Source organism: Euleptes europaea, chromosome 1 (genome assembly GCF_029931775.1).
Source record: "Euleptes europaea isolate rEulEur1 chromosome 1, rEulEur1.hap1, whole genome shotgun sequence".
Classification (NCBI taxonomy): domain Eukaryota; kingdom Metazoa; phylum Chordata; class Lepidosauria; order Squamata; family Sphaerodactylidae; genus Euleptes; species Euleptes europaea.
In genome coordinates this window covers 163604850-163629550 of record NC_079312.1, presented here as the reverse complement: position 1 = coordinate 163629550, position 24701 = coordinate 163604850, and the positions used below count along the sequence as shown (strand labels likewise).

At 47.0% G+C, this 24701-nt stretch overlaps 1 protein-coding gene across 1 annotated transcript in view; it reads left to right on the top strand.

Moving 5' to 3' along the window:
* Positions 1-17306, top strand: part of MAP3K12 (mitogen-activated protein kinase kinase kinase 12) — a 67268-nt gene extending 49962 nt beyond the window's left edge. The window contains exons 10-14 of the mRNA XM_056860552.1: positions 2235-2372; positions 3853-4408; positions 12503-12573; positions 16195-16468; positions 17163-17306. Coding sequence (XP_056716530.1) covers positions 2235-2372; positions 3853-4408; positions 12503-12573; positions 16195-16468; positions 17163-17261 — 1138 coding nt within the window. The 3' untranslated portion in view covers positions 17262-17306. The remainder of the gene's footprint in view (positions 1-2234; positions 2373-3852; positions 4409-12502; positions 12574-16194; positions 16469-17162) is intronic.
* Positions 17307-24701: the final 7395 nt, after the last annotated feature.

Genomic DNA, 24701 nt, shown 5'->3' with positions numbered 1-24701 from the left:
ATGGGGTTTTCAAGGCAAGCAACGAACAGAGGTGGTTTGCCATTGACTTCCTCCCCATAACAAACCCTGGTATTCCTTGGTGGTCTCCCATCCAAATACTAACCACCACTGCTTAGCTTCCAAGATCTGATGAGAGCATGGTAACCCAGACTATCCCGGTCAGGGCATATATGTGTGTGTCAAGTTCCATCACATTGCAGCTGACTTATGGCGACCCCTTATGGGGTTTTCAAGGCAAGAGACTAACAGAGGTGGTTTGCCAGTGTCTTTCTCTGCATAGCAACCCTGGTATTCCTTGGTGGTCTCCCATCCAAATACTAACTCAGAGACCTTTCCATACACTACCTGAAACGGGCTAAAACCAGTGGACTGATGGGAGGCATTATTATAAGCATACTCAGCAAAAGGCAAGAGATCCACCCAGTCATCTTGATGGTAGTTTACATAGCAACGCAAATAACATTCTAGTACAGAGTTGACACGTTCAGTCTGACCATCAGTCTGGGGATGATAGGCACTAGACAAACCTTGTTCCACCCCCACCAACTCAAGAAAAGCTTTCCAAAACTTTGCTATTAATTGTGGGCCCCGATCCGAAATTACCTTGCGCGGAAAACTGTGATATTTTAAGACATGTGATACAAACATTCGAGTGAGTTTTTGAGCCGTGGAAAGTCCCGTGCAAGGAACCAAATGAACCTGCTTAGAAAAAAGGTCTGTGACCACCCATAGTACCGTCTTCCCCCGGCTGGGAGGAAGATCCGTGACAAAGTCCATGGCAATAACTTCCCAAGAAACCGATGGTGTTTCCAAAGGTTTCAAAAGCCCAGGTGGCTTCCCCACTACCCATCTGGCTGAAGCGCAAGTGGGGCAGCTGCGAATAAAAGAATCCAAGTCTGTTCTCATCCCTGGCCACCAGAACTGTCTGCATAAAAGATGCAGGGTTTTAACAAAACCAAAGTGCCCAGCCACCTTGGAACCATGGCCCTGATCCATCATCTCCCACCGAAGAGAAACAGGAACGTACCGTATATTGTCTTTAAACCAGAACTCCCCCCACAGGGTCGTTTTGTCAGGCAGGCTATTTGTGGCTCCCTCTGCCTGGTAGGCTTGAGTCAAGGCAGTTTTGAATGAGTCCGGCAGCCTTTCCAAGGGAGGGGACTCTTGTGCTTGGGAGCGAGTAAGAACGGCCAGGCTAGGCAAAGTCCCCCGCTGCTCAGGAGTAAATAGCAAGTCTGTGGGACGATCCACCTTGCTCTGATACTGGGGGAGTCGAGACAGCGCATCTGCCAACTGATTCTGCTTGCTGGGCACATGCTTTAACACAAAACGGAACTTAGAGAAGAACTCGGCCCACCGCACCTGCTTTGCCGTGAGTTTGCGCGTTCCTTTTAAAGGGGGTTACCGCACTTTGTATTCCCAGCGATGTATTAAGAGTTTGAAAATGTTATAAAAAACATCGCTTTAAAAGGGTTTTTGGATACCACGGCTTATAAATGGTTGGAAGACGTCTTCACAGCTAAAGGGGCCAAACAAAGTGCGAACAGTATTTTTTATAACGTTTTCAAACTCTTAATACATCGGTGGGAATACATAGAAAGTGCGAACAGTATGTTTTATAACATTTTCAAACTCTTAATACGTCACTGGGAATACAAGTGCGGTAGCCCCCTACGCCTCTAAATTTTTATGATCCGTCCATACTTCAAACGGGACATCAACCCCCTCTAGGAAATGTCTCCACACTGTGAGAGCACATTTGACTGCGGCCGCCTCTTTTTCCCAAATGGGCCAGTTCAATTCAGACTGGGAAAACTTTTTAGAAAAGTACGCACAGGGTTGAAGCTGCCCTGCTTCCCCCACTTGCAGTAATGCTCCCCCCATCGCTACATCGGAAGTATCCACTTGAACAATGAAAGGTTTCTCACAGTCAGGGTGTTTAAGTATAGGCTCTGAAGTGAACAGTTTTTTCAGAATATCAAAAGCTCGGTGACATTCTGGCATCCAATTCAACCGGGAGGAAGGCAGAGTCGCCGAACTCCCCTTCCCTTTCATTGTTAACAAGTCCGTTATGAATAACGCCACTTGCGCAAAATTGTTGAGAAACCCCTCTGTGAAAATTGGCGAAAAATTGGTGGTCTCTCTCTTTAGAGAGACCACCCCAGGCAACGCTGGAAATATTCTGCCTCTCCTTCCTCAAACGTTCTCAATCTCCCCATCCCTCCTTCCTCTAGGCGGGAGCAGGCTCTGGAGAAGAAGTACCCAGGACTCTTTAAGCATCATCCATCTCGCAGCCTCCTTCATGGCAACACAGTGGAGAAGCTGATCAAGAAGAGAAATGTGCCCCAGAAATTGTCTCCACACAGCAAGAGGTGAGAAGTGGGTGGGAAAGGAGTTGGGGGGGGGTGCTGAGGAGAAGGATTCAGAGAAGCCATCAAATGGAACAGCAAAGACTGGTTCTGTGGCTTCCTAAGGATCTCTGCTTTCATTTTTCTTTCACTGAATCAAGTTTCCAGCCCTTATGGTTGTCAAGACATGCTTGAAAGTTTGCGAGCAATGTCCAGTGAAAAATCCGGGCCAGTTTACGCAAGACATTGGAGAGTCCATAAATAAGCCCCCAAGTGATTTTAGTTTTTCTTTTAAAAAAAAAAAACAGAATATGGATCAGTTGTCTGAGCACGAAAATTAGAAAGGTTTTGGAGCAGCAGACGCACAGTACCATGCATAGCTCCCTGACATACATTTCACCCTTCTGGACTCTGTAATATGAAATTTCCAAATTAAGACCCAGTTTGGGGAATAAGCCTGCAGCCTGAAGAAGCCTGTAGGTGTTTTGTGCATCTGGCAATGTAAGCATCTCCAAAGGCAGCTCCCAGGATAATGTTCAGCCCTTCCACCCTTCTCTTCCCTGGTGGTTCGGTGTCAGGATCAGGAAGGAAGCCGATGGCTCAGTGTTTCACAGTTGTCTGTGTCTGATTACAGTTCTTATTATTGCCTCTCTTAGAGCCCCCTACCTGGCAGACATCACAACATGCAGCCTCAAAGAAGCCCTTACATGTTTCCAAACCATGCCCATGGAGCTACTTGCAGGCCGTTTTTAAAAAATATCTCTGGCACAATGCATTCGTATATGTGGTGGTTCAGTAGAAGATCGCCCCCATTATGTTCTGGCCTGTCCTTTATATACTGAGCCCCGGAACAAGTTTCTGGCAAACATTCTCTCAGCGTCACAGTGATCATCTGCTGCTGACAGATTAATCTATTTGTTATCAGATATGGATCCTTTTATTTCCCGAAAAATGGCACTGTTTGGCCTGGCGGCCTAGAAAATCAGGGCGAAGCAAATAACGAAAGGTGGTGAAGCTGGATAGAGCTGAACAGGCGTATTTTAATTTCTTAATTAAAGAGCCAGCGTGGTGTAGTGGCTAGGAGTGGTGGTTTGGAGCGGTGGACTCTGATCTGGAGAACCGGGTTTGATTCCCCACTCCTTCACATAAGTGGTGGAGGCTAATCTGGTGAACTGGATTTGTTTTCCCACTCCTACACACGAAGCCAGCTGGGTGACCTTGGGCTAGTCACAGCTCTTTTAGCCCCACCTACCTCACAGGGTGTCTGTTGTAGGGAGGGGAAGGGAAGGTGATTGTAAGCCGGTTTGAGTCTCCCTTAAGTGGTAGAGAAAGTCGGCGTATACAAACCAACTCTTCTTCTTCTTCTTCTTAATTTCCGTATTCTTTTAATGATTCCGGTTTTGTATATTTTAACTTGTTAAACTGTTTTAGGTTGTAATGGCCTATGGCCTTATACAATAAACTTTATGTGGTCTGATCCTATCTATTATCACCTCTCCTTCAGGCCTGACATTCTGAAGACCGAGGTGATCATGGACCCAACGCTGCCCCAACTTGCCATCCCCGTATGCCAGAAAGGCCCCCCGTCTCCCGGGCGCAGTCGCCGTGCCAAGTCACGCTACCGCAAAGTTAGCACCCGGGGAAGCTGTGGGGAACTGGCCGAACCCCCAGGAGCCAAGCGCCTGGAGCCGTGCGCCGCCCTGCGGGGGCTTCAGCACGACCTCCTGCTACGCAAGATGTCGTCTTCCAGCCCCGACCTCATCTCCACCACTTTGGGAGCTGAGGGGCGCAAAGGGGCAGCCGGGCCTGAATCACCGCCAGCCGAGCAGCCCCGCAGCGAGACCCCCAGCGAGGACACTGCCTCTGTGCCCTGCTCCAGCAGCCCCGAGTCGCCGTCTTCCCGCCAGGGTGCTGTGGGTCCACCAGGAAAGGCGAGGCTGCAGCCGGGAGAGGAGGCTGAGCGGGAGCAGGGCAGGAATAGCCGGGCAGGGACCACACAGCAATCTCAGCATCTCACACCGGCAGCCATGTTGTATCGGGCAGCCGTCACCCGGAGCCAGGTAGGCCGGGAAGGAGGGGTACTCCTTGTGGTGGATCCCTGTTGATGTATACAATAAATCTGATATACAAATAACAGCACTTAGGCCAGTAATCAAACAGCTAATAGTAGCTATATTTTACATTGTATATTTTTTATATCATATATACAAAATATCTCTAATATTGAAGCTCCATGAAGACTAAATCATCAGAATGTGCTTCTCTGTCACAAAAACAGTTTGAACAATCTGAACATCAGGCAATGTCCAAAATACTTAATGTATACTTATATATTGGCATCAAAAGTAAGGTGGCCAGATGATGCAAATATATCAAACAGGATCACTGGACAGAATTCCCCCACTCCCTGTTGAGAGTCAGTGGTAAAATACACAACCCAAAAGCTACCATGGCAGAGACTGTATTGGTATAGCAATTTACAATTTACAACATAACATCTGGAGATGAGCTGTAATTAGGGCTGTCAATTCGGTTCCATCCGACAAGAAAAACAGCCGAATTTTCCCTGATTCGGCGGTTTCTACTTCAGATAGAACCGAAGTAAAAAAAAGGCGGGAAAACAACGAACCGAACTCGGTGAGTTCGGGCAGACACCGGATAAATTCGTACAAGTTCAGCACTCCCAAAGCAGCATTCTCCTGCAGCCAATCGGTGGCCAAGCTGGGTCTTCTTCTGGCCAATCAGTCGTGGATGAGTGCATGAGTCCAGCTGCTGCGTGGCCCGGAGAGAGAGAGAGTGTGTGTCTGTTTGTGTGTGAGAGAGATCCCCATGGGTGGGGTGTGTGTGCGTGTGCACATTCACGGCTTTCCACGGCTCCGGGGGAACATTTTTGGAGATAGATGTCCCAAACTTTCAGTGTGGCTTGAGGGGACCCTTCTTGCAAGAACCCCCAGGTTTTGTAAAGATTGGGTCAGGGGGTCCCGAAATATGGGGCCTGGAAGGAATCCCCCCTCAAAATCGCCAATTGGAATAAAGGCATTAAAAACACATTCGCGGTTTTCCACGGCTCCGGGGGGAGGGGCATTTTTGGAGGTAGCCCCAAACGTTCCGCGTAGCTTGAGGGGACCCTTCTTGCAAGAACCCCCAAGTTCTGTAAAGATTGGGTCTGGGGGTCCCGAGCAGAGGTGGATCTACTGTGAAACTAATGAAGCTGAAGCTTCAGGGCCCCAAACCCTGAAGCAATTTTTTTAATGAGTGAATTTCTCAATAAAACCGATGGAGTTTTTTAATGAAAGAATCATAAGCCAATGGGTGGAAGTACTTAATATTGACTTTAGAATATGCTCTAATACCCATTTCATATGGCCTGATAATGTCCTTGTAATTGGTCAAATTTCAAAATTTTCTTGGGGGCTTGCAGCACTCGAACCCCCAGCTGTAAGGGCTCACTGAGCTCATCAGAATATATTCACAGCCTAAATTTTGGCAGCGGGATCCTCAAATCCTTTGTTGGTGCATGGCTTAATAGTTCTGTGGTTTTATTTCATCGCTGTATGGCCCACTTTCAAGGACTCCACCCCACCACCCTGTTCTCCGCCATTTGGGCCTCGGGGTCCTCGCAAGGGCAGCCGGGCCCTATGGACCTTGTTGGATGTTGCCCTATTGTTGATGGTTGCAAAGGGGCCCCCATAACAGTTCAAGCTTCAGGACCCCAAAAATGTAGGTCCGCCACTGGTCCCGAGATATGGGGCTCGGAAGGCGTCCCACCCCAAAATTGCCAATTGGAATAAAAGCATTAAAAACACATTCGCGGCTTTCCACGGCTCCCGGGGGGGGGCATTTTTGGAGGTAGAGGTCCCAAACCTTTGAGGTAGCTTGGAGGGACCCTACTTGCAAGAACCTCCAAGTTTTGTAAAGATTGGGTCAGCCCCCCCCCCGAGTTATGCGGTCCCCTCCAATTGGAATAAAGCCATTAAAACAGATTCACGGCTTTCCACGGCTCCGGGGGGGGCATTTTTGGAGGTAGAGGTCCCAAACCTTCAGGGTAGCTTGGAGGGACCCTACTTGCAAGAACCCCCAGGTTTTGTGAAGGTTGGGTCAGGGCCTCCCGAGTTATGCGGTCCTCCCCATCCACCCATTGAAATGATTGGGAGCAGGCGATCCTTAATGTGCATCTAGAGAGCGGCAAATCCAAGGCAAAACCTCCCATGCATAAATGGCCAGAGAGAGTCTGTGTGTGTGAGTCTGTTAGAATCGTATTGGATTGGACTTCCTGTGAAGATGCCGATCCAGCGCCATGTCCTCTGAGTTCGCTCGGAGGAACCCTGAGGCGTTTTGAATCGGGGCTCCTTTCAAAAGCCCCGTCTCCGATCCTAAACAGGGGATCGGAATGCAGGTAACTTCCTGCTGCCGAAGAAGAGCAGTTTGACTCCCAACCCCCCCCCCCTCCTGCTGAGGGGGAGAGATGGTCTGAGTCCTGCCGGCTGAGGAGGATTCATCGCCGTGAAACGCCTCAAGGACTAGAAGCTGTGGTCCCCTTCACATTATACTAAAAATTCTACAAGCAAATGAAAGAGAAACCCCGTCTTTCAAGCTCCATGTAAGTCACTTGAATTCCTTTTGCTTACTACCAAGGATTTGAACAACTGGAACTGTTTAAAATACAATTAAGACTTTACACCCCACCACCCAGACTTGAACATTCGGCTAAAAAGATTGGGTCAGGGGGCTTGAACATTCGGCTAAAAAGTCTGTTTAAAATAATACAAATTGAATTAGCAGGCAAACAAAAACAACCTGGAAGATTTGAGTGGCATCGATAGCTTCCAATCGACAGCTGTGGGCTGAGGGGGAGGAGAAATATTTTAGCTTTTGTTTTCCCCGTCTGGAAGAGTCCTCTAGGCACGTACTCAGGAAGAGACTTCTCTAGGACTTGGAGACCAAAGAGGAGGGTCGTGCTGGTGTGCCTCACTCTGTGCAACATCAAAATAGATCCTATTTCCTGAATCAGAGTGAGAGTCACGGAAGGCTCATATCCTTGCATCTTCCAGTTCTGCCTAGTAACAGCACTAAGGCTAATAGATTCTTTTCACAACTTTACTGAACCGGTCTGCCTGCTTGTATTTATCTCTGGTTGAGTAAAAGGAGAAAAGCCACAGACAATCATGGAAATAAACTATCAGAGGATACAGGAAATGCTGGCTGAGCAAAATGAATTAATAAATGGACTAGTAAAGAAAAAGTTTGAACAGGTCTCCAAGCAACAAGAGCAATCAGTTACACAAATACTTCAATTATTACTCAACAGTTTGCTGATGTTATAAATGAGATTAAGGAAATAAAAACCCAAGTTACACAAATGAAAGAGAGTATGAACAAGATGCAATTTTCAATTAATAACAACACGGAAGATGTCAAAAGGCTCGAGAAAGATATGAAATCCCAGGCACTATTAATTGATGCTATACAACTTCAGGAACAGCAAATGAAAGACCAACTTGCTATTTTGGATCTACAGCAAAGAGAACATAATTTACGCATACGCAATCTGCCGGAAAGACTGGGGGCTACCAAAGATGCCATCATCAAATCACTGGCTGAAATATTCCATCTAAATGTACAAGAATTGAATGCAGCAATAAATAAGATATATAGAATTCCTTTATCAACACGGGTACAAACAAAAGCCAGAGAAATTTTGATCTCTTTCTTTGACATCAGGATGAAAAATATTATCATAAAATTTCAACTGGAGAATCAACGGAGATTTGATAATATACCATTGATAATTCTCAAAGATATTCCACGTCACTTGATGGAGAAGAGGGCTGTATACAAAGATTTTACTGAATTACTCAGAAATAAAGGAATAAAATACAGCTGGTTGCTACCACAAGGTCTTACTTTCACCTACAAACAAACTAAACATGCTATTAACTCATTGGCGGACGTGGAATTTTTTTTGACAAGAAACAGTGAGCTATCAACTCAAATTGTTGGAAAACAAGAAGAAGATTCCATAACTCATGAAACACAGGGTACTGACTGTTCCAGACAGGAGACCACTTCAAGCAAAAAAGTGGTTAGTGACAGAAACTCCCGACAGAAGAAGAAGAAAGGCTGAGAAAGCAGGAAGAACACTAATTTGATTTTTAACATGGGAAAGGTGGAGGGTAGAGGGAAAATACTATAATCATTGACTTTATATGATGATTTTTTTTCTTTAATCCCCATTTCTCTTTTCTTCCTTTTTACATTTACACATGTATTTTGAGATGAATATAGGGAGGGAAATGGGATTTCTCTTCTTTTTTCTTTTATTCTTTTTCTTTCTTTTCTTTCTTTTTCTCTCCTTGGTATTATTAATATTGAACATATTGGATAAGGGGAAATTACAAATATAATAGGGTGACTTAGAGATGAATTAGAATGCATGGATGCAAAGGAGATCTTGGATATTTTAGAGAGGGAGAAAGACGGTGGGGAAGTCAAATGTTTTTGATTGTATTTTGAAGACATACATCTAATAATTTTATGAATTTTTAATGATTATTTTTATGGATATAGAGGGTGTATGTCTAAATCTAATGTTGGTTATTATTGAAAAATAATAAAAATATATTAAAAAAAAAAAAGAATCGTATTGGATTACTCCTGAGTCCTGACTCCCAGTCCCTGCTCCTGATGGAAGAGAAGAAGACATCCACAGTAAGACCCATTTTGGGGCTTCTCTCTATAACTTTTTTCCTGTGTGTGTGTATGTAGGGGTGGGGAGATTCTGTGTGTGTGTGTGAAAGAGAGAGGGGGGGGGAGCCAAAGGGGGGCGGGTTTACCTGTTCTGCTGGGGTGGGGTGCAATTGTCTCTGTGTGGGACTGTGCTTTCTGCTGTTTTCACCAGTTGCCAACTTCGTCTGGAGTTAACTGTGGGTTAACAGAGTCTCTCTCTGGCTGGCTCCTATTGTTTCCAATGGCTGTGCAGCCGCTCCTGTTGTTTATACCTGTTGTTGGTTACCTGTCTTGGAGGGGGCTTGATCTCTTTGCGAGTGGAAAGCCGCGAATGTGTTTTTAATGGCTTTATTTCAATGGGCAGATTGGGGGGGACCCCTTCCAGGCCCCATATCTCTGGACCCCCTGACCCGACCTTTACAAAACTTGGGGGTTCTTGCAAGAAGGGTCCCCTCAAGCTACACTGAAAGTTTGGGACCTCTACCTCCAAAAATGCCCCCCCAGAGCCGTGGAAAGCCGCGAATGTGTTTTTAATGCCTTTATTCCAATTGGTGATTTTGGGGGGGACTCCTTCCGAGCCCCAAATCTCGGGACCCCCGACCCAATCTTTACAAAAACTTGGGGGTCTTGCAAGAAGGGTCCCCTCAAGCTACACTGAAAGTTTGGGACCTCTATCTCCAAAAATGCCCCCCCCCCCAGAGCCACGGAAAGCCGCAAATGTGTTTTTAATGGCTTTAAATGGCCGGATTTATTCGCAAACTCCAAACAGTGCTGAATTCCACAGATCCGAATCGGGGGAGTTCGGACTTCGGCATTTCCCAAATAAAAACGGGCCGAATTTTGCCAAATCTGAATTTTGCCGAATTTGTTTCTCAACAGCCCTAGCTGTAATTCTGGGGGATCCCCAGGTTCCACCTCGAGGCTGGCATTCCTACTTACATTTGGCAAAACTGGGAAGGGGAGGAGAAAGGGTACAAACCCTTCTCCCCTCCTCATATGGCTCTGCATGGCTTCTATTTGCATTTTTTAATAAATCCTGGAAAGGTCCAGTCTCATCTAGTTAGGACTTAATGGCTGTATTTTGGATCAGCGGCAAAATCTAAAAACAAAATCCACGTCACACCTTTTAAGACCAACCCAAACAACACAACACATTGTGCAAGCTTTTGAGTTATCTGGGGCTATTCATCAGGCTGTGTGTGTTAAGTGCCGTCAAGTCACTTACGACTTATGGCGACCCTATGAATCAGTGTCCTCCAAACCGTCCTATCTTTAACAGCCTTGCTCAGGCCTTGCAAATTGAGGGCTGAGGCTTCCTTTATAGAGTCAATCCATCCCTTGCTGGGTCTTCCTCTTTTCCTGCTACCTTCAACTTTTCCTAGCATGATTGTCTTTCCCAGTGACTCTTGTCTTCTCATAACATGACCAAAGTACGATAGCTCAGTTTAGTCATTTTAGCTTCTAGGGTCAGTTGAGGCTTGATTTGATCTATAACCCACTGATTTGTTGTTTTGACAGTCCGCGGTATCCGTAACATCAGCGGCCTCTTTGTCTGCACTGTATGTATAGGATACTTAACTGACTTCAATGTGTGTTTTTTAACATCCAGACTGATGAAGAGTTCTGCAAAACTCAAAAGCTTGCATAATGTGTATGTATCCCAGATGAGCCTGAGCTTCTCAGAGCTTGGAAGCTAAGCAGGATCAGCCATGGTCAGTCCTTGGATGGGAGACCTCCAAGCAAGATCAGGGTTGCTGTGCAAAGGAGGCAATAGTAAACTACCTCTGCTACTCTTTTATTTTATTTATTTATTTATACCCTGCCGTCCCCGGCACAGCCAGCCTCAGTGCAGCTTCCAGCAACAATAAATACAACGTAATATTAACATTAAAACCCATAACTGATAACTTTAAAACTTTAAAACTGTGAACATATTCTAAAACCACAGAAGGCGCCCAAAACTACGTAACTGGCTCATATAGATAAGCTGTCCCCAACACAGGAGGTTGGCCTAGATGTGAGAGAGATTAAGGAAATGTTTAACAAAATGAATTCACATAGACCAGGAGGTTAGCCTAAGGATGACAATCTCACAACAGGAAGGCCAACAGCCACCGAGAGTAGGGTTGCCAGGTCCCTCTTCGCCACCGGTGGGAGGTTTTTGGGGCGGGGCCTGAGGAGGGCGGGGTTTGTGGAGGGGAGGGACTTCAATGCCATAGAGTCCAATTGCCAAAGCGGCCATTTTCTCCAGGGGAACTGATCTCTATCGGCTGGAGATCAGTGGTAATAGCAGGAGATCTCCAGCTAGTACCTGGAGGTTAACTCTAAACAAAGATCAGCACATAGGCTCAATATACTATAACTAATGCAAAGTTCAACCAATACAAATTCTCAACAAATTATTAGTACCACATAACTTACGTGCTGATCGTTATTTAGAGTTAACCCCATTTGCAGCATAGGTTATTGTTTTGTATTAGTACCACCTGGAGGTTGGCAACCCTAGAGCGAGGTGATCTCTGACAGTCGGAAACGGCATGCATAATCCAAACAAAGACCCGAATTCGTCAGCGGGGTGGCCGTGAGGGAAACAGCCAAGCATAAAAGGCCTAACACAATTACCCCCTAGAATTAATGTCTTAAAGCTTGCTGATGAATAAGCAGCAGCAGTGCCTACATACGCAAGTACCGACAAGTCGCAACCAAGTTAATGGCAACCCCAGTAAGGGGCTTTGAATGCAAGTAAGAAGCAGAGGTTACGTGCCATTGCCTTCCTCTGCAGTGCCTCCCTTGGTGGTCTCCCACCCTGCCTAGCTTCCAAGATCTGACAAGATCGGGCTATATGACGTCGCCTTCTCTCCCGAATGTGTCCTTCCTAAATCTGACGCTTTTACACCTTTCCTCAATCTAGCAAGAGGTCATGCTTAGATTAGAACAGGCGTCTATGCCTGTGTGCCTAGTTGATTGGGGAACTGAGCGTAAACAACTGCAGTCCCTACAGCCTGGGGCTGTGCATGTGTAGCCCTGACTGTGTGTGTGTTAAGTGCCGTCAAGTGGCTTCCGACTCGTGGCGACCCTATGAATCAGTGCCCTCCAAAGCGTCCTATCATTAACAGCCTTGCTCAGGTCTTGCAAACGGAGGGCCGTGGCTTCATTTATAGTCAAGCAACTCTAATTGGCAGTGAACTGCTATTCGGAATCCTAAAACTGGGGCTGTGTACTTTCAGCCCCGACTGCTGCATGTGTATAGGTTTGAATCAGGACAAATAAATCCAGTTGCACTAATTACTAGGACTATCGAGGCAGGAAAATCAAGCTTAAGAGAACTTGTTTTAAACACTTCCTTGGGCGGGGGAAGTCTGTGTTTGTTACCATTCTAATCCTGCCAAGGTTTTACTAATGTGACTTCCCTTTCTTTTTTGGATCAGAAGCGTGGGGTCTCCTCTGAGGAGGAGGAAGGAGAAGTGGACAGTGAGGTAGAAATGCCACTCCGGCAAAGGTAAGCTGTTAGGGGCAGGTGGTTGAATCAACTTGTTGCAAGCATACTGGAGGGAGGGGCTTGGGTTGCTAGGTCCCCCCTGGCCACCAGCAGGGGATGGGGGGTAGGGTTGCTAGATCCAGGCTGAGAAATGCCTGGAGATTTGGGGATGGAGCCTGGGGAGGACAGGGACCTCAGTGGGGTACAATGCCAAAGAACCCATTCTCCAAAGCATCCATTTTCTCCAGGGGAACAGATCTCTGTAGTCAGGAGATGAGGTATAATTCCAGGAGTTCCCCAGGTCTCATCTGGAGGCTAACATCCCTAGTTGGGGGGGGGGGGTTGGTGTTGGCTTTCTTTTTAAGCATCTCCAAATGATCTGATTTTGTGGAATAAATTCATAATTGTTCAGGTTATTTATTTAATGCCCATGAATGCGCATATCACTTTGCACAGTAGTAAGCAGGCTCCGTTTAAAAATTTATTTATTTGTTTACGTTATTTATAGTCTGCCTTTCTCATTTGGGCTCAAAGTGGATTCAATAAAATCAACAGGATGGGACATTCAATAAGTAATGCAATAAGATTAGGCTTTTAGAACCAACCATAAATCTAAAAACAGAACTGAAGCATTGTAAAATTACATAGTAGGATCCTATTTACAGCAAGCTATACACAGTAGTATAGACTGCAGCCCCTAACAATTTATCCAAGTAACTTTAAGAATCAGGACACAGTACAAAAATAAAATCTAGTGAAGTGATTGAGCTATCAAGTTTCTAGGTATAAAAAATGAATGAGGCTTGTGGAGTTTACAGAACACAGCCACAAACTACCTGACCAAACTTATTTAAATGACAGCTGCTGCTGAAAAATACACTGAACCAAGTAAAACAGGATTTGTCCACGTTTTCCCATTTCAGAGGCATTCAGAATCACATTTACTAAGCTTCAATAAAACACTAGAGAATAAATGCTTATCCCAAGTTCATTCTCATGAATAATAGTTACATTAGGATTGCCATATTTACAGTGCAATGCTCTGCCGATTCAATTGACTCTAAAAAGACCTGCTTCTGAATTCACATGCGCTGTTAATCAGCTGGAGATCAGTTGTAATAGCAGGAGATATCCAGCTAGTACCTGGAGGTACTAGCCCCGTGGTTCAGAGTGGTAAGCTGCAGTACTGCACTCCAAGCTCTGCTCATGACCTGAATTCAATCCCGATGGAAGTCGGTTTCAGGTAGCCGGCTCAAGGTTGACTCAGCTTTCCATCCCTCTGAGGTCGGTCAAATGAGTACTCAGTTTGCTGGGGGGAAAGGGAAGATGACTGGGGAAGGCACTGGCAAACTACCCCGCAAACAAAGTCTGCCTAGGAAACGTCGGGATGTGACATCACCCCATGGGTCAGGAATGACCTGGTGCTTGCACAGGGGACCTTTACCTTTTTACCTAGAGGTTATATCCAAAATGACACTTCTGTGTGTATCAGAACGTAGTACAAAATTGTACACAGAAACCAATATGTACATTGAGTATAACAAAATGCACAATGAGTATAACAAAATGCAAAAGTGTATTACATAACGAAGGGCAAAAATATTGCCAACGATATACAAAGACTAAGATACAATATATATATGAAAGTCCCCTGTCTGTCACTCTCTCTCCAATATTCTTGTTTTGTAGATGCAGTTTAGAGACTTTTTCAACTAGATGTATTCTGGTGTGATTCCATAATCAGGGAGGAAGATTCAACATCTAGTTGAAAGAGTCTCTAAACTGCATTTTTAAGATGTTTTCCATACGTCAAAAGATCGCTTTTAAGATGTTTTCCATACGTTTCCCAGCCTGGGTGCGATAAGCCCCTTAGTGAAAGTAAACAGGCAGGAAGCCGGAGGCGGGTGGACTGGCAAAACCGCCGCCCCGCCGTCCCCCAGGCAGAGCAGGGGGGGAAGCCAGTGGTGGGGACTGGGGAAGCAGCCCTCTCAGCCCTCCTCCTCACCTCACCTCTCCTCTCATTGTGGCTGCTCCGGTGGCAGCAAACTGGCCTCTCTCTTTCTCTCTCTCTCCACCTCTGCCTCCTCCTCCCACACAGGTAGCACATCAGCAGTGAGGAGGTGGGCGGAAGCAGCGGGAAGGCAACCCGGAAGCTGCACTCTCGGGCAAGCTCTCCCATTTGTAGCGGGGCTTTGGATTTAAGTCGCAATATCAGAGCAACGTACAAATCCGGAGAAGCTCTGGGACGGGCAGGATCGAACGCACAAGCCAGAGACTGCCTTTGTTAGGCTTAGGCTGAGCATTGGAACCTGTTTTCAATTCCTGGAACGGATTCACATTTAAATAATAATAATAATAATAATAGTCTTCCTGGGATTATACCATTTAGGAAAGCAGGTGGGAATTCACATGTTCAAATCCTGTATGTAGTCATCAGAGATGACTACACTTCTCCCTGGCTTTCCAGCTCTCCACATGCCTTGAAGTAACATTACTTCTAGTATATTTGAAGCTCTTGTCTGGAATCTATTGCTATTGAAGAGCTGGAGGTGCCATGCTTCACTCTGCTTGCCTTCATTCTGAGCCTGGGGGAGGAACCACAATGTCTCCACCCACCATTTCCCCAACGAGACTTTAGCTGGAGATAGGGTTGCGAACCTCCAGGTGGTGGCTGGAGATCTCCTGCTATTACAACTGATCTCTAGGCGATAGAAATCAGTTCCCCTGGAGAAAATGGCTGCTTTGGCAATTGGACACTATGGCATTGAAGTCCCTCCCCTCTCCAAACCCTGTCCTCCTCAGGCTCCACCCCCAAATCTCCAGGTATTTCCCAACCCAGAGCTGGCAACCCTAGCTGGAAAGGGTTACCCTCACCTGGCTTCCTCCTCCTCCTCCTCAGGCTCTTCTCTTTAGCCTTCCTTTCCTTGCTCTTTCACTGGCAACGGTCCAGCTGTGCTTGCTCTAAGCCTCCTTTCCCCACCCCTCCTTTCCCCACCCCTCCTTTCCCCACCACTCCACCCCTACAACCCTGCCACAGGTGCAGTGGAAGCGATCCCCCAGAGATACCATACACTACCTTCCCCGGCCCTGCGACCAGTGGGGTTAACCCCCGCCACTGTCCCAACCATTGTTCTGCCATGGAAACTTTCTGGGTGACCTTGGGCCAGTCACACATCCTCAGCTTAACCTACCTCACACGATTGTTGCGAGGATAAGGAGGAGGAGAGGAGAATGATGTAAGCCACTTGAGGTCCCATTGGGGGAGAACGGCGAGGTATACATGAAGTACATAAGTAAACAACCTTCTGTTCCCTGCAGTTCACCTCAAATCAGATCATGGTTCACTTTCCACCCATTTTATCCTTTATTCACTATATCGTGTGAATCCCAGTGCTGCCGAAAAGTCAACTGATAATTCATTTATTTATGTGTAATGGATTGAATCCAAAGTTGTTTTCTTTCTTTGGAAGGGAATCCAGATTCCTGGGTTCTCTTGTAAGTCCTGTTACCAACTTCTTGAATAGCGTGATGTGTCTCTGGGGACAGTCGTGCCCTTCGCCATACATGATAGGATGAGGGTCTCCATTAACCCCCTCCACCCACCATTACTAACGGGCTCCTTTTCCTTCCCCCTTTACCCAGGTGGCCTCAAGCCATGAGTAAGCGGCAGTCGCTCTCCACCTTCAGCTCCGAGAACTTCTCCGACGGGGATGGCGAGGAAGGTACCGCCAGCGAGGGCACCACCGCCTCCCACAGTGGAGGCACGCCGGATGTGGCCAGCACCAACACAGATGAGCGCCTGGACGCCGAACGCTCGGATGACGACCTCCTGGGGCATTCCGACGGGCTGTCCGAAAAGGAGGCAGCTATTCGGCTCGTCAAACACCAGCTCGGTGCTGACCAGAATGCTGGGGAGGTGAGTGGCCTTTAAGAATTGAGGGGCAGCGGTCTATCTCTTAGGGGGATGTGAATACCACGGCACTATAGCTCTGCTCTGTTTGCCTCAGGGGGGAACATGGGAAATAAAGGATAGGGGAGGGGGGATTCAGCTCAGATCAATATTACTGAGGAAAAAATGTGGGCTACCTCTGGACAGGCAGGTGGAATAAATTATGCAAAATTTGCAAAAAATGTGCAAAAAAATTATGTGCCGACTCTCGGGAGACCCGCCACATTGTTTTTCCATTTTTCACACAGCAAATTATTTTTACTTTTGATTTACCTCTGTGGGGTAAAAAGCAAATATAAGATTAAAATAGAAGCAATAGATAAGGTTTATAATGTTAGAAATCAGAGTTTTGGAATCTGGAATAATTAGAAGACTAGTAGTGTGGCTAGTAAAGAATAGAAAGCTTATACGTATGTATACTATTATTTAAAATTGTTAACTAGTTTCCCTGGAAAAATCCCAATCTGTATATGAGTGGATATGTGTATGTGTATGTCTATGTTATATTTAAAAATGTTAAATAAAAAGTATTAATTTGCCTCTACTTTTCCAATCACATTCTGTGTGAAGCACCATCTTGTATTTTGCACAGGGGCAGATTCTGTCCACCCTTCTATTCTGCCCTGACTTCTTTCTCTCCTGCTCTGTCCTCTCTTTATAGGATCCTGCTGCCTACGAAGATTCAGACTGCGACAGCGCCGAATTAGACCATTCCGGCAGCGGGGAGGTGCAGAGACTGCCGGACATGCCCAGTTTGTGATGCCACCTGCTTAGCCTTCCTTGCCCCCAAGCGCCAGGTTGTACAGATCCCAGCCCTCCCTCCCTCTGCCTCCCTGCACTGCCACCCCCTCCCCAGATATTTATATAAATAATCTATAAAGCTCTATATAAATCTATATATCTCATAATCTCTGGAGGGGAGAGCCAGCGCACCGCCTTCCCTTTGCATTCTCTAGGACTGGTTGGGGGTCGAGGGTCACGTCCTGCCGTCAGGGGCACGCTGTTTCCACTTTCAAGCAGCTGGAGACATAGAACAACCAACCCGCTGCTGTTGGATCCTGCCCCGCCGCTCTGCAGAAGGTCTTTTACCCAATTAGAGGCTATACGTGGGAAGGAACAGATCCCTTTCCTCGAGACATTGTAGGATCCAGGAGAAGACTGACCAGCTCTACCCGGCCTAATGAGCCACCGACGGGCCCCGGGGGGGGGGGGCGAAGGAGAGACCCAGAGAAGACTCGAGCTGGACAGTGGTGCTTTCATCTGCCAAGGGAAGCCACAGGGTCCTCTGGAGTCTACGGCTAGGCTCTTGCATCCCAGGCGCCAGACTGTCTCCGAGATGGACTCAATGCATGTTTGGGCCACAGTCAGCACGGAAACTACCCCCCACCTACCCACCCACAGCTTGAAAATAAGTTGTTCCCTCTTCCCTCCTTGCCCAATCTAGCCCTATTTCACAAGTAACAACCAAAGCCTGTGCAACACCCCCCTACCACCCCCCCACCATCTCACACACTCCTCCTTCCCATCACACGCACACACTCCACTTCTGGGAATCTTGATTTGGGATCCCAGAGGCAGCATCATTTCCTCACTTCCCTCAACAGCCTTGATGTGAACCCCTTTCGACTTCAGGATGGGGGGGAACCCGCTACATTGTGCTCTCTGCTGGCACCGACATGCACTGCACTTTTTCATTTATTTATTTTTTAATTTATAACGAGGAATGTTTACATTTGCACTTGACGTGTGTGTCCTTGTCGGGGGAAGGGGGGGTATGTGCAACAGGGAGGGAGGGGTGAACACGCCGGGCAGGAAGCAAGATTTGTGATGTCTGTCTCCCGCCCCTGCCCCAATTCTTGCAAACTTCTGTCATGCTTAAAAAAAGAGAAAGGGAACGTCTGGAGTTTACACTTAGGAGGAAAAGCCCCTTTCCTCTTGGTTTCTCAGGTGAAGGTCTTGGTTCGGAGAAAGACATTGTATTTTTGTTGTTTGTTCCTTCACTTCATTGCTTCTTTGTGTTCGATAAACGCCCCCCACCCCTGGGTGTGCAATGCGAGGGCTGCAATCCTATGCACACTTAACCTCAGAGAAAGCCACACAGCAGGACTTAATTCCAAGTAGTTCTGACTGGGATTGCATAGTACGGCAGATGAAGTGCAGCTAGGGGGGTCAGAAGGACTCAGAAAAGCCCCTGCCAGTGCAAAAGGCGATTTGACTCGGCGTGGAGGGTGGAAATCTGAGCCGTGAGTTTTGGGATCAGAGCAGCCCTCCTCCCTTGCTCTTGACAAATTCGTAGGCTTGCCAGGCCCCGTAACTCCACCGGCGGGAGCTTCCCGGGGCCTTGGCTGCTGTGCACGCACCCCATGCAACGCGCCTACGTCACTTCTGGGTTTACCCAGAAGCGACGTGGACGCTCTAGCGATCTCGGCCAAAACTCTATGGTTCCCATAGCGTTTTAGCCAAGATTGCCAGAGCATCCCGCCGATCCACTGGGCTGCCCGCTGGCCAGCTGATGGTCGGAAGGCACTGTGTGCATGCATCACTTTCGAATAAACCCGAAAGTGACGCATGCACACAGTGCCTTCCGACCATCAGCTGGCCGGCAGGCAGCCCAGTGGATCGGCGGGATTTTACCTGCCACCACCGGGCACTTGGCAACCCTACAAATTCGTATGAAGTCCCATGGGCCAGTGAAGTAATTTGTCCCTGGAAAATGGCTACTGTGAAAGCTAGCCACCTCCAACATGAATGGGAATTGGCTGTCCGAAATGTCGTCCTGTGCTCCGTGTCAGGATGAGCTGTGCCCCCCCCCCATGCGCCAGCTGTGTGCTCATTTCTTGTCAGTGGGTCAGAGGCTTGCCTTCCAGTGTGCGTGTCACCGGCCCTACTAGAACACCCTTGAAAAGGTGCTGCAAACGCCTCTTTTTCAGGCCTCGATTTGGGACAAGGGTACGCCTCAAGCCTGCCTGCCTGATCAAAAATCCTGCCTCTCCCCTCACCCTCCATTCCAGATGGGTAGAGCAGGCCGAAGTTACTAGTGGATGCAGGAAAGATGCTCCACATGTTCAGGGTTCCTCTCGTCTTTCTTAATCAGTCACGTGGCCCAGGGTTTGTGGCCCATTACTGACATGGTGGTGTCCCATCTTATAGCTGTGATATGCACCGCACAGACCAAGGCAGAAAGGCTGTGGTGCTGATTCTTTTAAGATAATTTGGGTGCAGGTGGGTGGCCAGGATCTCCTGAAGCACCCAAGCTTCTCAGAATACTGTGATATTTTCTTCACTGTTTTCACGCATGCTGAATAATCCACTTTCAATGTACTTTACAGAGCCGGTGTGGTACAGTGGTTAAGAGCGGTGGTTTGGAGCGGTGGAGTCTGATCTGGAGAACCGGGTTTGATTCCCCACTCCTCCACGTGAGCGGTGGAGGCTAATCTGGTGAACTGGATTTGTTTCCCCACTCCTACAGACGAAGCCAGCTGGGTGACCTTGGGCCAGTCACAGCTCTGTTAGAGCTCTCTCAGCCCCACCTACCTCATAGGGTGTCTGTTGTGAGGAGGGGAAGGAAAGGTGATTGTAAACCAGTTTGAGTCTCCCTTAAGTGGTAGAGGAAGTCGGCATATAAAAAACAACTCTTCTCCTTCTTCTGCCTCTGGCCTTTTATGCAGGGACGTTTCCCAGCAGTCACCCCCGCCGACTGCTTCAGGAATTCCTTTTGTTTATGCATGTCTTTTCCGCCCCTCAGAGGTCACCTTGCTCTCCCTGCGCATTTTGCCTGCATTTTCCAGATACTGGCTAAAGCAGCATCTGGAAAAACATGGGCAAAATGTGCGGGGAGAGCGAGGCGACCTCTGACGGGCAGAAAAGGCATGCGTAATCGAAAGGAATTCCCGAAGCAGTTGGCGGGAACGTCCCTGCATAAAAGGCCATTTTTCACCAGTAAAATCCAGATGCAGAGTGCATTGAAGTGGATTGAAAGTGCATTGCTTAGCATGAGTGAAAGCCAGTAAAATGCAGGCTTTGCAAAGAAGCAGGGCCTGTATTTCTGAATGTACTGAAAAATCATGATCAAAACACCAGAGCTCATGGATCTCTTCCAATTAGCGTTGCCAACCTCCAGGTGGTGTGGAATTCAAAATATAGCACTTAGACAAGAAATATCCAAGTCAGGAAAATTACAATGCAAAACTTGCAGTTAGAATAATGTATTAGAACATTGGAAACAAAGCCACTTCTAACGCAACAATTATACCATTAGAACAAAATTCCAAAACAAATACAAATTGTAAGACTATGCCGGCAGTGCTCAGCTAGATTCAGTTCGTAGTCTGTGGTGTGCTTCACAGTTACATCATAAAGCAACAGGAACCAAGAGTAGAATAGCAATGGAAATCCGGTAAAGTTCCATTTCGTATAGACTTTCTCAAGCCTTCTGATTGTTCCATGCAATATTCATTCAAAGTTTGAAGGAGTGTGCCTTTCCTTTTTCTTTGGACGACCGAGGTAAGACGAAATGGAACTTTACCGGATTTCCATTGCATACATCAGGCCTACACCCATGTAATTATTTTAACAATTGTCCCTTGGAGTATAAATCCAATGACTGAATAAATATGAAAGTGCTCTTACGAAATAATCAAAGGTAAAGGGAGTCCCTTGTGCAACCACCGAGTCTTTACTGACCCATGGGGTGATGACAGGGTTTACTAGGCAGACTATGTTTGTTGTTGCCTTCCCCAGTCATCTACATTTTACCCCAAGCAAGCTGGGTACTTATTTTACCAACCTTGGAAGGATGGAAAGCTGAATCAACCTTGAGTTGGCTACTTGAAACTGACTTCTGTCAGGATCGAACTCAGGCCGTGAGCAGAGCTTGGACTGTAGTACTGCAGCATACCACTTTGCTCCTTTAAGAAATAATCACATGGCCTGAAACAAAGGAGGGAGCAGAGCCTGCCCCCTAAATAGCACCACGGCTCCAAATAATGATGGAACTGTTAATACAGACGATGGTATCAGATTAATTGGGCCCAGGACTTGCAACCAAGGCAGGATACCAGGGATCAGGCAGAATTCTGGAACAGATGCAGCGGGTAGGACTGGTCATTTAACTTACAGGGAAAGTTCCCAGTGGCCACTGGGAGGAAGCAGAGCCTGGCCACTGAATACAGACTTGGACAGGGATACCAACCGTGGGTGAGTTGAAATACATTGTCAGCATTACTGGCCAAGTCTGAACTCAGTGGCCACTTTAGTGTATAGTGCAGTGGTTAAGAGTGTCAAGACTATAGTGCTGTCCTATGGAGAAAAGTGGCGACCCCTTTGGGGGCCCATAGAATTGGACCCCTTTCCTAAACTTTACCAAACTTTGAGGTTCATGCAAGGAGAGTCCCTTGCAAGTACCCTGACAATTTGGTAACTCTACCTCGAAAAATCCCCCCACCCCAGAGCTCCTAAAAAACCAATTCCCATAGAAAAACCCTTGGGAAAGCCGAAGCCTGAAAAGGCCTATTTGGCTTTTTCGGCAATTGGCTATCCGGCTTAGGCTTTATTCACTGTTTCAACATTTGGCCCCAAATAAATTCGAAAAAAGCCAAAATGCCTTTTTTCGGGTTTATTTTCAGGTCGGTAAACCTGAGGTGCACAGCCCTAGGACCAGGTCCACATCTCCAGTCTGCCATGGAAGCTTGCTAAGTGGTCTTGGGCCAGTCACATACTCTTGGCCTGATCTCCCTCACAGGTTTGTTGTGTGGATAAAATGGAGGCAGGGAGAATGTTTATACCCCGCCTTTCTCCCAATGGGGACCCAAAGTGGTGACAAAGTGAAATAAAAAATGGCACCCCAGGGTCAAGTTAGCCCTGATTGTTTGGGAGCCATTTTATTTCCCAGTCCAGCCACAGCAATTCTTAAATTCTAAGCAGAGAGACATTAACGTTTTTGACAAAACACCGCCATTTATCCCCAGAAACCTTGTCAAGACAAAATGTTTTACAGGATCTGAGGGCCACACAATTGCATTTATGACTGGCAATTTTTAATGCAGTGAAATCAGCCTTTTAAAAAAGAAACTTGGCATTTCCCCCTCCCCCGTGTGCTAGAGTTCATAGCCAAATATGGGGTAGCACCATGAAAAAAAAACCAAAAAAACTTCCACCACACTATGAGTCTTGTATGTTTGTGAGCCATGTTAGAAACTGGTGAAGCAATGGATTCTTGAATGCTTCCAGTAGAAAAAAGAGGAACCCCCCCCATGTAAGTAAGTTAATAAAAGCTAAGGCAATAGGATGGCACTTATGTAGCCCTGAAATGCAGTGGTGGTGTACGAGCTCTTTGTGCACATGCCCCTAGTTCGGGGAGGTCAAGTGACAGCCCAGAAAGTGTTTGGATCGCTGCTGCTGCTCAGGGAAGGCAATACCGGGCTACATGGACAAGAGGTACAATGCACCTTCCTAAGGCTCCAGGACAGAAACTAAGAGTTAAGAATATCTCATTGGCCCAACCAAACTGTCAGTCCAACAGTCAATATCTCTGTGCTTTGCATAGCGCTCAAACCACAAATTGGGACTGAGAGGACAATCCACCTCCCTCGCTGAGAACCAGGCTGCACGGGTCAGCATATGCCCGTCTGTTAACACTAACCTATGACCACTTGGGCCGATTTGGGCCTCTTTGCTGTACCTTTCTCAACGTCTCATTCCAGGCCTCTGGCTGGCTGTCGCCATTACCTTCTCCACATGGCCACGTTCTCACAGGACGTGCCTTCTTCGAAAGGGTTGCGCTGTGCAGCGAGCCTGACGCACCACCCGTCCCAGCTCCCCCCCCCAGCTCAGTTTGTCATTCTTCCTGTGGAAGGCAAGTTCTCTGTCCCTTAGGTGAAGCCATACTTCCTCCCACTTTGGATCTGTGCATCCTCTACACTTGTTTTAACATCCATCCTTGTAAGATAGATCATGTCTGTATGGTAATAACATTGCTAGGTAAAGTCATGGCACTGCAGATTTCAATTAAAGACCATTTTGTATTGAACATCGGTATGTGCTTCCTGTAATCCCATACTTTCCTCATAGCTACAATGGGCAGGGCTCCAATGCTCTAGTCTGATCCTGCATTACACAGGGGGTTGGACTAGATGGCCTGTATGCCACCTTCCAACATTATGATTCTACAATTCTATGACTGTGTGTGCTAGAGGAAACGGAAGAGTGATGGCAAAATCATTTGAACAGTTGGGATCAGAGCCAGAGTGGTGTGGTGGTGAAGAGCATTGGTTTGGAGTGGTGGACTCTGATCTGGAGAACTGGGTTTGATTCCCCACTCCTCCACATGAATGGCAAAGGCTAATCTGGTGAACTGGGTTGGTTTTCCCACTCCTACACATGAAGCCAGCTGGATGATCTCGGGCTAGTCACAGCTCTCTTAGAGCTCTCTTGGGCTAGTCACAGCTCTTAAGAGAGCTCTCTCAGCCCCACCTGCCTCCCAGGATGTCTGTTGTGGGGAGGGGAAGGGAAGGTGACTGTAAGCCAGTTCAATTCTTCCTTAAGTGGTAGAGAAAGTCAACATATAAAAACCAACTTGTCTTCGTCGTCTTCTAATACAGTGGTTCTCAGCATTTCATGTTACATCCCACCAATCACACCATCAAAGAAACTGGTTCCCACCCAGACCACTTTTTCAGAGGGCACTTATACGTTTACAGGCACAGTTATATTTATCGGTTATGTTAAGTTTTAAGGACGTAAAAATTGCAAGAGTACTGTCGGGGGTGACTTTTATCGCTGTAGATTTAGCTGATTACCCCTGGCACGCAGGAGCAGTAGGAAGCAGATCAGACACACTTGCTGGTGGGCGTGTGGAACGGGCAATTAGAAGACACACCAAACATATACCAAAAGATCAGATGGCTAATCTGTGGGTGGGAGGGAGGGTGGGCAGGAGATAACACTTCACACTTGGCAACTGTGGATTGAGGGAGAGTGAATTCTTAGCAATTGTTATGGACCCCACTGGCTGAGAACCACTGCCCTAATAACCAGCACAATTGTGCAGGTAAGCAGCCGTTTTTTCTTATAGAACCTCTAAATTTACAAGCAATCCACAAAAGGGTGGTTTCCATCCTTGCTAAACGGGCACCAAGGCTCCAGCTACTCAGTCTTTGCCTTGGACAAAAACGAAGAAAATTCTCATGCAACCCTTACTTTC